Source organism: Microtus pennsylvanicus, chromosome X (genome assembly GCF_037038515.1).
Source record: "Microtus pennsylvanicus isolate mMicPen1 chromosome X, mMicPen1.hap1, whole genome shotgun sequence".
Classification (NCBI taxonomy): Eukaryota; Metazoa; Chordata; class Mammalia; order Rodentia; family Cricetidae; genus Microtus; species Microtus pennsylvanicus.
This window is the reverse complement of record NC_134601.1, coordinates 57,116,088-57,129,589: the sequence shown is the minus strand read 5'-3', so window position 1 is coordinate 57,129,589 and position 13,502 is coordinate 57,116,088. Positions and strand designations below refer to the sequence as shown.

Genomic DNA, 13,502 nt, shown 5'->3' with positions numbered 1-13,502 from the left:
TATGATAAATATGACTGCCCAACAGATGAGAAACTAGAATATTAACAATAGGAAACCTGTGATTTTTTTCCCTCTGGCTTTGACATAATATACTTTAGAGTCAATGTTGGCAAACAGGATGTACTTTATGGAGAAATGAAAAGAAACAGGAGGTAATGATATAAAAAAACAGTATACATATATGAAATTTAAAAAAAATAAATTTAAAAATCAAGTGACATACTATCAAGATACTCTGTACACAAATAAAACAATAAACTGTGGAAATGGTTTTAAACTCAAGAATGCATTTTTGGTCAAGATTTCTATACTGGTAGGGTTTTATTTGTTTTTCTAAGTAACAGATTCTATTTCTGAGAAATTTTATGTTAACAACAGTAGCTGAGCTGAAAAGAGAGATTTGCCATGCACCTTCCCTCTCCATCCCCACATAATAACAGCCTCCCCAGTTATTGCTATCCCGCACTTCAAAACAACAGCAACAGCTACTGAAAGGTTCATAACTTTACAAATCCCGCCAAAGAGGTAGTTGACATTACCTGTAACACCACAGAACTGTGGGTATTGCTGGTAAAGATGCGGGTGTTTCCTGCCTTGGAAGAATGCAAATGGGCAGAGAACCCCATTTCGCTGCATCCAAAGGACAGTCTCATATGCTGGTCTTCCTCTTCCACAAGAGATCTGAAAGAGTTTTTAAATGAGAAGGAAAGAAAAATGAAAATGTGCATAATTCATAGCAACGAAATTATTTAGGTAAATAGCTCCTGCTGACAATCATCTGTCTACAGAATACACGGAGGCTCGTTTCACTGCCTTCTAATCCTACCTGTTGGTAGCATAGAAGAAATCCACATGTTTAAAATGCTTTCTATCCAGGCAATGGTGTCACACACCTTTAATCCTAGCACTTATGAAGGAGAGAGAGGCAAGCAGATCTCTGTGAGTTCAAGGCCAGCCTGCTCTACAGAGCTAGTTCCAAGAGAGTCGTGCCTACACAAATACACACACACACACACACACACACACACACACAAAATAAACCCTGTCTTGAAAACCAAAAAATAAAAGGTTTTCAAGAACAGAAAATGTAGAAATAAACTGAGAAATCAATCAAAAGATAGTTTTAAGGTATAGTCTCAAGGAACTTTTAGGGTGACATTATTTGCTTTGTGTATTTTGCTATTCAGATAGCAATGCTATCAAATTATATCCTTCCTGGTTATGTTGAATTTCAAGTACCTAATTTTAGAAAGAGAAAACTAGCAACTGATGTATTCAATCACTGCTCTCTATCAAGTACTTGCCAAGAACTTTACCCATGTGAGTGTGTAGTAATAGGAGCAGCGGGACTATGTCCCTGGCACCCCGGCCGCCTGTCTAGCTTAAGCTTATGCCCCGAAATAATTACACGGACACTGTATTCTTTTAAACACTGCTTGGCCCATTTCTATCTAGCCTCTTCTAGGCTAACTCTCGCACCTGGACTAGCCCATTTCTAATATTCTATGTAGCACAGCTAGGTGTGCTTACCGGGAAGATTCTAGCCTATGTCCATCCTGGGTTGGAGCTTCATCGCGTGCATCTTCCCAGGAGCGGGGAGCATGGTGTCTCTCTGAGGCGTCTGCCCCCAGAGGAGAGCTGTCGAGTCTGAGCTCACTTCCTCTTCCTCCCAGCATTCTGTTCTGTTTACTCCTCCCACCTATGTTCTAAGCTATGAGCCCAAGCAGTTTGTTTATTACTTAGCCAATGAAATCAACCGATTGATATATGACACTCCCACATCATGAGTGCTTTTACTTTAAGACAACCCAATACAAAAGTTCTTATTATTAGCTTCCCTTTCTTTTCTTTTTATGTTTTATTTATTGTGTATGAATGTCTGCCTGCATGGAGGTCTATACATCACAAGCGTGCCTGGTGCCCACAGAGGTCAGAAGAGGTAATCAGATCCCCTGCAAAGAGAATTACTGATGCTTGTGGGTTACCATGTGAACACTGGGAACCAAATTTTGGTCCTCTGCAAGAGCAATAAATGCTCTTAACCATTCAACTATCTTTGCAGCCCCTATCTCTTTTTTAGCTTTCTTTTTGCAATTTGGGATTGTCTGGAGAAACAACTGTTTCCTACTAGTATTTCCATCTTTTCAAAGACATGGATAACATAAGTAAATAAAATACGTTAAACTAATAGATTTCCCCCCAAGGACCATAAGAAAGGAATGCAGAATGTGGAGTCAACAAGACACTTCATTACCAGAAACTCTAATGAAACCGTTGATAGTTACAGGGCTTTCCTTAGATTATACTAAAAATGACCACCCTAGAATGATCTGTCATTATTTCTTACAAGGGGCCTTTTGTACCCTTAACTCTACATAGCTAAAGTGGATTCTGGATCATGTGCCTAAGAACAAGGAGTCCTTGGCTCTGAATTGGTTTGGTTTGTGCATTCATGATAGATACTGTTAAATGGATATTAGGAAAAGAAAGAATTTCGATCAGAATTTCCCTTATCTATAATTTTCTGAAATTTAAATTATGTGATTTCTTAGCTGGACTATATCCAGTATCAAAGATTTCACCCTTTTCCTGTAATATCTATAACCCGAGCTTCTCAGTTTTTATATGAGTTTTAAGACGATAGCTACTTTCTACACAAAGATGTTGCTTTTTGAATACTAGCACCAATCAAGTGCTTTTAAATCCTGCACTAATTAGCAGGAATTCTTGCCTTAAGGGTGACATCAATTCTTCTGAACAGTATTAGAGCCATAATATAATGAAAAATGAATTAATAAAATATAACCATGTTTTATTCATCTCTCATAGATATTTAATAGAGAATAATTCAAATAAGATTTTGACAAGCATAAAAGAAAATGAACATAGCCTTCCATTAAAGTTTCAGAAATAGCTTTAAAAGGAATGATATACTATATATATAATTTACATAGTGTGCAAAATACTCATACACATGTTTGTAGACAGGCACTGGAATTTATAGCATCAATTGGGAAAGTCAGAAATAGATGGTGAGGCACGTCGCTACCCAGAATATATCTATCCATCTAAAATTATTTTAATAGAAAATTCAAGCAGACTGTGCTATTAATTTCTATATTCCCTACACACAGCCTGGTATGAGAGACTTAATTTATGTCCTGTGACTGAATATGGAATCTCATTTCTGTGAATCATTCCAAAGACATCTCTTTATCATGCAGGGCTTAAATGGCCATCAATTATCATTTTCCCAACAAGGACAGGAGGAAAGCCGCAGCTGCTCTGTCCTTATGACACACCCTAGAAGTCATTTCTTTGAATAAACTACAAGTAACAACTTGTTTGCTTGTCATTTGTTCCTTGCTCTCAAAATTGAGAAGGTTTATATGAAAATGCAACCCTTTCGTGGCATTAGGAGATAGCTGGCTTTCTGGTTAATTACTTAAAAAGCTGGAGAAGCCCTCATACTTGGCTTCTGGAATACCGGGGAGACTGACTCTTTAACATTCAAAACACTCCCTATCATTTTTGTGCCAGTAACAACACATGTCATATCAACCTTCTTAGGAGACTCAATATGCCCGTCTAGCTTCTTTTTTATTAAACTTACAGACTACAAGGAAAGTGCATTGTTCTTCGGCTCTGTAAGGAACTAATAGCTTTCTCTTTCTGGAAAGCCCAGGCTACAATTACAGCATGTTATGTTAAGGGGCTGTTTATCAGAAAAATTCCAGACCAAAAACTATTTTTTAAAAAAAAAATTATCAAGTCACATAGTTAAAACAATATGCATGCCAGCGGTTCTCAATGGGCAGAGGAAAGGAAGGAAATTTTCTTCCAATCCCTGCCCCTTACCATACACACGTCCCTTGACAATGTTTGTGGACATTTTCCACTGAACTAAGTGCGGGAGGGGTAGGCAATTACTGTCATCTCCTGGGAATGCTGCTAGGCATAGCACAGTACACAGGACAATTCTGTATGTCAAGGATGTTCTCAGGCAAAAAATGTCAATGGTACTAAGGTTGAGAAACCCTGGGACAGAGGGATTGCATTCACATGAAGTGTTTATCCAGTAATTTCATCTTTTAAATATTTGCCAATCCTTGGATTGACTCCACGAAGTAATGTTAGCATTACAAAAACACAGTGGGGATTACTAATTACCACTAAATCTGCTAAAGCCATTTTAACAGAATACCTCAGCTCTCCTCATTCCTAACACCTGAAAACTCAAGTGTTTACCACAGATCCGTAGATAATAGCACTGATGTTTCTATGATAATTATGTAAAAAGATTTTTATATTTTATATAACAAAAACAATATCTTAATTCTGCTTAAAACAACTGTTCACTGAATTCACCTTAACATAGAAAGTTACAGTCTTGTAAATCTTGAGCAAATCCTGCCATTTTATAAATACTAAAAGGTTATTTAGAGGAGACAATGTCTTCATCAGTTTTTCTAAAACTTAAATCTTCCTGCTATAACATTAGAATCTATGTATGACTACCAAAGTAACCCTGCACACTGAATACATTTTATTTTCAAAACAGCAGTGAACCACCGAACGTAAACCTAATCTTTCACAAAATGTGCATGAACCAGCCAAATGTGCTTGTGCGAAGAAAATCATCACAGTTTTGTTGTTGCTGCTGCTGTTGTTGAGAGCTGTGGGTTAGAGAGGAGGCGTTCTCTATGTCATTTTACTAAGACCTCCACAGACGTGAAAAACTAAACGTATAACTGCATTTACTTACACTGTTGTTTGAAGAAAGAAAAAAATCCTAAGCAACTGGTATTTTGCTAAGCAATACCAACATTGTAATCTTGTCTCAAACTTTCCATATTTTACAAGAACCTCAAGGAAAACATATGTAAATAAATACAAACATACAAATTCATATAGGCAGATGTATAAATAGTTAACAGATAAAATTGTTCAATGTCTTCAGTATTCAAGAACATGCAAATCAATGCAAAGTGTCTATTTTTTAAACCTATAAATTATCAAAGACACACTCTCAAATTCACTAGCGCAGACATGCATGAAGTCCCTGGGGTCTACGTGGAGCTGTTCATATAAATGGATATTTGACAAAAGGCATCTAAAAACTACTACTAGACCAGTTTTTTTTTTTCTCTTTTTTTATGATAATGAAGGATTGCGCACTACATCTGTGTCCTAGGAGAATGCAACCAAAAGAAGGCCCTGTGACTCTTGTTAAAATGTTTCCTAGACAGAACAGTGACGAGTAAGTTCATTTGCCCAAAGTTCTGTAAATAACAGAGTATTCTTACAAATGGCTATACCAATCACATTGTGCTATACCAATCACAAATATGCTCCAGGGGAGGGCACGTCTAATTTGCATTTATTTAGACCAAGCTCACAAACTCCCTCTGAACAGTCCTCAATCTCTACATCCAAAAGACTAACTACTGAAACCAATCCTATTGTGTTGGAAATTGAGGTAGCATCTTCGTAAGTTACAAAATTCACATTTCATTCTCGTGGCTTCTATCACTACAAACACAGATCTATTTTAAATGCAAATGCCGAGGAAGGTGACATTTCACTGTCATGTCGAGGAAAAAAAGAATAGTTTAGTGTCTTTTGAAATTATTATCATGCGAATACATTAAAACCCGATGCTTTTTCCTGGTATGGAAGTTATATATGCCAACTTATACACTGGCGGCTCACTTTTAACATACATCACCTAAAGAATAGCACACTGACATTGGGAGGAAATATTTTGCCTTATACATTCTTGCATTGCTTGGAATTTGTCAGAAAAAAAACATGAATCAGAAAAAAATTAAAGTACATGAACAACAGTTTTCTTGTTTCTCTCTACTCAGTTACTGGTTAGTTTCACAGGGCAACTTTTGGCTTGCCATCATTTCCTTATACATATAGAATCTAACATGTATTGTAATCACACAGTTTCACTACAACAAAGCACTTGATTTAAGATTCAGTTAGTGCCGAAAGTATAACACAAATATCTGAAGTTCCCAGGTCAATAATATTATCATCCCCAAAAGTTACTGCATAGAAGAATGGCAACACCAACAAGACAGTAACCAAGACAGCTTTGACGGTACCAGAAAGCAGACCAGTTAATCTAGTCAACAACTCACCCTTTCCAAACCCAACCCTCAGGAAAAGAAAAGACAGATTGCAAACTCACAGTTTTAAAAGAAAATCAAGAAAGGGGTTTTCTTCAAAGAAGTACTCTCCTTCCATTTGTTTGTCTGCTCTGAAGTGGAGAAGTGTCTGCTCACAGCAGCATTTGCTAAATGAAACGTTTCTTGTGATAAAGTTGCATGGCAGGTGGAGGAGAAATTTTGCCACCTGTTCTCATACTCATTTGAATTTGAGAGCTAAATCTGTCAAGGTATTTCCTTCCACCCTTAAGAAATGAATCAAAAACTTAAGATGATAGGATCCATTTCCCACTAGTTTTCAGAGAGATTCGAAGTATGAATTGGGTGTTAAAAATATTAATAAATATTTTCCTCCTCTACCCATCCAAACAAAAACTAAATAATAAATCAGACATGTTTGGGTATTCATACTCATTCACTTTAGCTTTCACCATTATAAAAATTAGAGAAATACAAAATTAAAATCAGAAACAAAAATTTCAGCTTCCGAAATAAAATAAATAAGTCTGATACAGTTGTTTAAAAGGGGAAAAATCCATACTACTTCAAGAATTGAAATATTAGTCTACTAACTAACATATCACTTAAAGTATCATTACATGAGGAAACTACAAATATCATGGCAGCCTGTATGAATAAGGCATACATTAATTGCTGGCTAATAATATATGGACAACATATCTCCTTAATAAGGTTAGGCACAAAAGAAATCATAAGAGCAAAACTTTAATGAGTTATTTCTATTTTTATGACTATATGTGAGATCTATTATTAATGATCAGAAATGTTTCTACTAAAACTTTTTGCATAGGCAACATTTTCATTTTTATCAATGGTTGCTGTGTTTTCAATATTCTGTTTCTGCCGTGATAATTCAAGCATCCAGAAAAAGAAAAATAACCAAAGTAATAAGCATATGTGAAAATGGCATTTCAAATTAAAGAGACTATAGTGCAAGCTTCTCACATGCATATATCCATCACATTCAGAATAGAATTCCACTAACAAGTAGCTGATGTCCATAATAACATAGGAATAAGATCATTCACCCAGCACCTGCTGTGTACTAGGCACTGTGCCAGGCACATTCTCATGTGGTACTTAATCCTCAGGACAATCCCACTTTCAAGACTGGGAACTGAAGCCCGGGGAGTTTAATGCTTCACATACATATCATAACTATGAATCCAAACCCATGCCTAAACCTAGAGCCAACATTGTTTCCATTACACAAGGGCTAAAGTTAAAAATAGAGAGTAGAGACTGTACAATGATTCGTATTTAAAGGCTTTTATTATAAATACAAGAAAGATATCATAATAATACATTCTGTTGGAGGAAAGGAATTTTCTGGTTTAATTACATGCATCCAAAATCCCCTGCTTTGGGTGTGGGAGAGGATGATGGTGAGAGAACAGTGAACAGGTCCAAAATGATTTCTAATATAGGATAACTAGGGCTGATGGGGGTTAACTGAAGACTTAAAAATAGCTAGTGAGGTTTTTTTTTAATATTCTCAAAATAAAGACAAAATAAATATCCAGGGTTAGATATACCAATTTCATTGATCTGGTTATTGTACATTATATGTGTGTATAGGGATACCACAGTGAACCCTACATATGTGCAAAAATTAGTAATATGCCATTTTATAACACTAACAATAAACCAACTTCAGTGAAGCATGCTTGTTGTCTTAACTACTTGGGATGCTGAGATAGGAGAATGTCTTGAGCCTAGGCATTCGAGAGTAGTCTGGACAACACAGAAAGGCCTCGTTCCCCTCTCACAGAAAAGGTAACAAACAAGACTAGAGAGATAGCTTAGTAATTAAGAGCATTTGCTGCTCTTCCAGACAACCTGAGTGTGATCTCCAGCATCCACAGGAGAAACAGCAAAGCTTTCCTATAACTCCAGATCCAGAGAATACAACACCCCTTTTTGCCTCCCAGAGCACCTACACACACACACGCACACACACACACACACTCATAAATAAGAAAATAAAATAAATCTTTTAAAAATTAGTAAGGAGTACTACTTCCTGGATCATAATTCTAAACAAGTTTGGGAGATTTTTACATTACTACATTTAAAAGAACATACCAGCATTGAAGAGAACAGATTTTGAATTCCAATGCTGACTATCATAATCCCAAAAATAGCACTATGACACAGATGAGGGAATTGGGCTAGACAAATGGAATGACAAATGATACTCCATTAGATAACTGTAACAGGATGAAAGTTAATTATCCAAACCAAAAAGCATTTGCACTGAATATTTCAATCCTGTCCTTGAGCAACTCTAAAATTAATGGTTTTGCTCTCAACCTACCATATTTTAAGACTTTGTGCTGCTCTTATCATTTAAAACACCAACACTTTTTAAATTTCATCATTTCATATACCTTGACAAACATTTCTTCTATTTGAGAAGTTTGGTTCTTATATTATTTTTATTCTTCACATTTATAATAATATTTTGGAGACAAAAAGATGAGCATATAGGTCGATCGTGGGTGACTAGGTGGAAAAACAGATGAATGAGTGGTGTGGGTGGGTGGATTGTAGATGACAGGGAATAGGTAGAATTTACTATGTATCTTGAAGTAAAAATAAAACAGGAAGTGAAGAAATGAATTAGTGACTGTTCATCCCATTCCTGACACACAGAAAACATTTCATCCAGAGGGCCCATCAACTTTAGATAGCCATAAACCCGGAGAGATTGCACATAGGGGTTGTGGTGGTTTGAGTAAGAATGGTCGACCATAGACTCATATGTTGGAACGCTTAGGGAGTGGCACTATTAGGAGGAGGTCTGGCCTTGTTGGAAGAAGTGTGTCACTGGCGTGAGCTTTGAGGTCTGAAAAACCAGATGTAGAACTCTCCTTTCCTTCTCCAACACCATGTTGGCCTGCGTGCTGCCATGTCCTGTCATGATGATAATAGACTAAACCTCTGAAACTATAAGTCACTCCAATTAAATGTTTTCCTTTATAAGAGTTGTCATGGTCATTGTGTCTCTTCACAGCAGAAGAGACCCTAAATAAGACAGGGGTATGTGTATAAAAAAATGGCGGTATGTACAAGTCAGTTGGGAGAAACAGCAACTACTCCAATTATCATACACAGAGGTATACAATACAGAGGCACAGAATTTAGTCTCTAGTAATACACAAATCTATTGGCAGAATGTTCTAATCTCCAGCCACTAGTCAATCAGGCCTGGCTATCAAAAGGCCTCAGTACACTTGCAACTGTGAACTTAGCTTCTCTTCTATCAATTCCCAATGAATAAAGTAGAAAGCACATCCAACTGCTTCAATATCAAGCCAACTTGCTCTGAAACTCTTTTCTTATTGAGGATTTGTCACCTAGTGTCATTTTACCCTATTATTGGTAGCTCGCCAATTCTGAAATTTGACTATTATGTTATGACATATTTAAATAAGAGATCCATACTATGAATAAATTGGGTTTTACCTGCCTAGAATTCATTTATTAACTATTCAAACACTCAAGTTATACAACTGCAATATGTATTTAGAAATCGGACCCCATAAACCAAAATCAAATTACAACCAATCATCAGTCTAGTAGAAAAAAAAAGTGAAAAGCCTAACCTAATTTTCTGGATTGTCCAGTTATATTCAACTTATTTTTATTATTTCATTATTTTATGTGCATATATCTTTTGCTTGCATGCTGTAAAGTACTAATAAAATACCACCTTAATTTAAGATAATGGGCCAGAATCTTCTTTCACTCCTTTATATACAGAACATTAAACCGGATTTTTATGCAAATTATAATGTATGACTCTCAAAGTAGGTGAGAAGCACACAGAAAGAAACGAATCATCAAGGAAGTGGGAATATTAATGAGGGGTTAAAAGTTTGTCCACTGGTTAGAAAATGGTACCTACTACAGTACCTACTACCTTCGCTATATCTTCATGAGCTATTCTCTGAAGTAATAGTTTCAAATCTTTTCACACGCCTACAGTATTTTAGAAGGAAATGAATTCGATTACATAGTTCCCAATGATCCTTTCTGGAAACCTAGTCAATCAGAACAAATGTCAGGAATCTCAAATATATCCTGTTATGATGCAACCAAGTGACACAAGACTAAATATTTTGGATGCTAAAAGTCAACTGCCATCACCAAAACATTTCTGTCATCCCCATTTTCTATATTTATAATGATCAATTTTGATATGTATTGTTGTTTAGTATTTTCACAGATAACTGTTCTTCCAGCTCAGAAAGCTATCTCATAGCTCAAAGGTAGTATTCAGTTAAGCACAATTTGTTAAAGAAAAACTCACCTCTACATTCTTTGCTTCAAGATATCTGGGACTAGTCCTCCTTAACTGAGTATCCCAACTAGCTCATAATGAAGAGTCTTGATTAGAGGATAAAAAAACTTTAAATTTATATTATAAATTAAGAGATATTTTGTTTCAGAGTGTGCTGTTTTTTATCAGGTACTGCTATGCCTTTCGTCTCCATTTAGCGATGTAGTATGGAAAAACAATCTTAAACATTTTAGGAAATAATTCACTTAATTTACAATTTTCAGCACTGGTCTTTCCCATCACATATTCAGGGATAGATCAGGGAAATGAAAGAAAGAGGGATAGGACACGGGTTAACCTTGAAAGAGATATGAAGAAGCCTTATGAAAACTTACTCGTTTTTTTAATATGTGTATGAGTGTTTTGTCTTCCTGTACATCTATATGCCATGAGCATGTTAGGTGGCTGTGAAGGCCAGATGAAGGCATTACAGATGGTTTTGAAACACCATGTGGGTGATAGTAATTGAACCTGGGTCCTTAGTGCTTCTTAATTAGTAAGTCATCTCTCCAGACCATGAAAATCTATTAGCTTTTAAAGATTATATATATTATATTTATTTAAAAACCTTTCTCCAGAGGTATCCCCCAGGAGTAGATAATGCTCCCACAAAAAAATGGGTGATTAAATAAAGGTCTCATTGCCAAGAACAGTTTACTACCCTTTGAGTTATTATTATTGATCATGGAGACCCCAGAGGACACTTACAACAACACAGGCTATTGCCACTGCTCTTTTTTTGCCTACTAGAACTACTGCTACTGAAGATACCACACACTTTGGTTAAAAAAAAAATCAACCTCAAACTAACTGGGAGATTTCCTTACTTCTGGTTAGCTTTTATAGTGCCATAAGGTGCTTTCGAGGTTTCTAGGAGGAGAAAAGACATCAGTGGACTTACCCAACATTGCAATGCAAACCTGCCAGGAAATATGTGCCCACTGGTGCAATAGCGGCATGACTATTATGGGATAACCAATTTCTCTCTTGATTGGATTTAAGAAGCATGTTTCACATGAAGCATTTCATGCCTGGTACTATAAACCTGATGAAAAATTCAAGGTTAGGGAAATCATAGGTCCTAGAGGGGAACCTGCTCTTGTTTAAAATGGTAATGTCATCAAACTATTTTGAAAAGATTGGATGTTTAGACTCACATCGGTTTGCACGGATCTCAACCTTGGTCAAAAAAGTTTCTTATCACAGGATGGGATGAGTCTGTTCAGAGTGCTAGGAAGAGTGGCTTGAGTTCTCAGCAACAGAGAGGCCACTTAACAAGTTCTCCCCCACCCACGGCTCGGGGAACATTACAGAAGAACGGATGGAAAGGATGTAAGAGCGGAAGGACAGGGAAGAGCGCTGGGAAAGGCTGTCCTCTGGCCATGGCATGCTTGCTACACTCATGAACTCACACCAGCTGCTATTGGCTGCATAAGATCAAGACAAGTAAAATTTCCAGGGAAGATGTGGGAAGGGTTACCAAGGCCTCATCCCTAGTTGCGGAGCTACTGGGAGTTGACAGCAGCTAGAGGAAAGACAAGTCACTTTTTTCTGAAGGGTGTGAGCAGGTAGATTTCCTATATGTCAGTGGAGGGCCCTATACAATATTCAGGCAGTGCAGTAGTTGTATTCATTGGGTTATAAAAACATCAATTAAAAAAAGAACACAAAGTTGAGAGGATGATGTGCTGAGAGTGGACCTGGATACTGGAGGGTCTAGTGAGGAGTGAGGGGTTCATAAGATCAAGATACATTGTGTACATATATGAAGTTTTCTAAGAATACAAGTATTTTAAGAAGAAATTCATTTAATTTCAATCTGGTGTCTGCCAAGCTTCTGTGATTACTAAGAAGCTCTTCTGTGTATAAAATTCATAACATAAAAAATATGGATGATTTCTTAGTACAAAACTATATTTTCTCTTAAGTATTATTCAGATTCATTTTAACTTCTGCTAGACTATACACACAAAACAAATCATTATTTAAATGTATCTATACTAGTAAAAAAATATCAATCTGTCTGAAAAAGTTTTCCCAGTAAAGACAAAAGGTATGAAATAGGTCAAATAACCTTTAAAGATAAGAGTACTTGCAATCTTAAAAAGACTATAACTTTATTTTTCTTTTTTTTAACCAAATCACAACCTGATACAATATGGTAACATATTTTGGTCCTTGGCTAATTGCATTTATTGAAACTACTGTCAATCTGGGTCAGCACCATGGAATTTTCTATCAATGATGCACAGAATACAGATTTGGGGGTAGTCTCTTTCCTAGACAAGAGAGCCACAACTTATCATCTAATAAGACAATGATGTAGTACTACATACTCCAATGGAAATGTTCAACACTATGATGTAAAGAGGAACTATACGGGGTTACAGTCCAAAAACTATTCTCTCTAAGGTCAGCCATATATTCAACATTTATGGAGCATCTCCATATTAAGAAATAGAAATACAAATATCAGACAGGGTAGTTTCTTGCTAAGCCATCATAGTCAGACAAATAATTACTAGTTGATTAAATTACATAAAATTATAACAGATGCTTACTATTTTCTACCAATGAATTTTATGTATAATTCACGTAAACCAACACCCAACCTTGTAACATGAAGGGGCCTGTTTGTTGGGGTTTATGTCCTGCCCAGTTCCCCACAGCTGGCAAGCCCCAAAGAAAAATACAGAGGATTCCATAAGATTATAAACTAATTGGCCCATTAGCTCAGGCTACTTATTAGCTCTTGTAGCTTATATTAACCCATTATTCTGATCTATGTTAGCCATGTGGATCAGTACCTTTCACAGTAGGGCAGATCACATGTTGCTTCTTCAGTGTCTGGGCAGTAGTGGGAGGAGAGAGCTTCCTCCTTCCTAGCATTCTCCTGTTCTCATTGCCCCGCCTCTACTTCCTATCTGGTTGACCTGCCTGTACTTCCTGCCTGGCCA

The 13,502-nt window shown here is 36.5% G+C and overlaps 1 protein-coding gene across 11 annotated transcripts in view; it reads right to left on the bottom strand.

Moving 5' to 3' along the window:
- Positions 1-13,502, bottom strand: part of Klhl13 (kelch like family member 13) — a 170,321-nt gene that overhangs the window by 31,757 nt on the left and 125,062 nt on the right. For all 11 annotated transcript variants that reach the window (XM_075957363.1, XM_075957362.1, XM_075957356.1 and 8 more), the window contains one exon: positions 540-681. In XM_075957363.1, the coding sequence (XP_075813478.1) occupies positions 540-681 (142 nt within the window). The remainder of the gene's footprint in view (positions 1-539; positions 682-13,502) is intronic.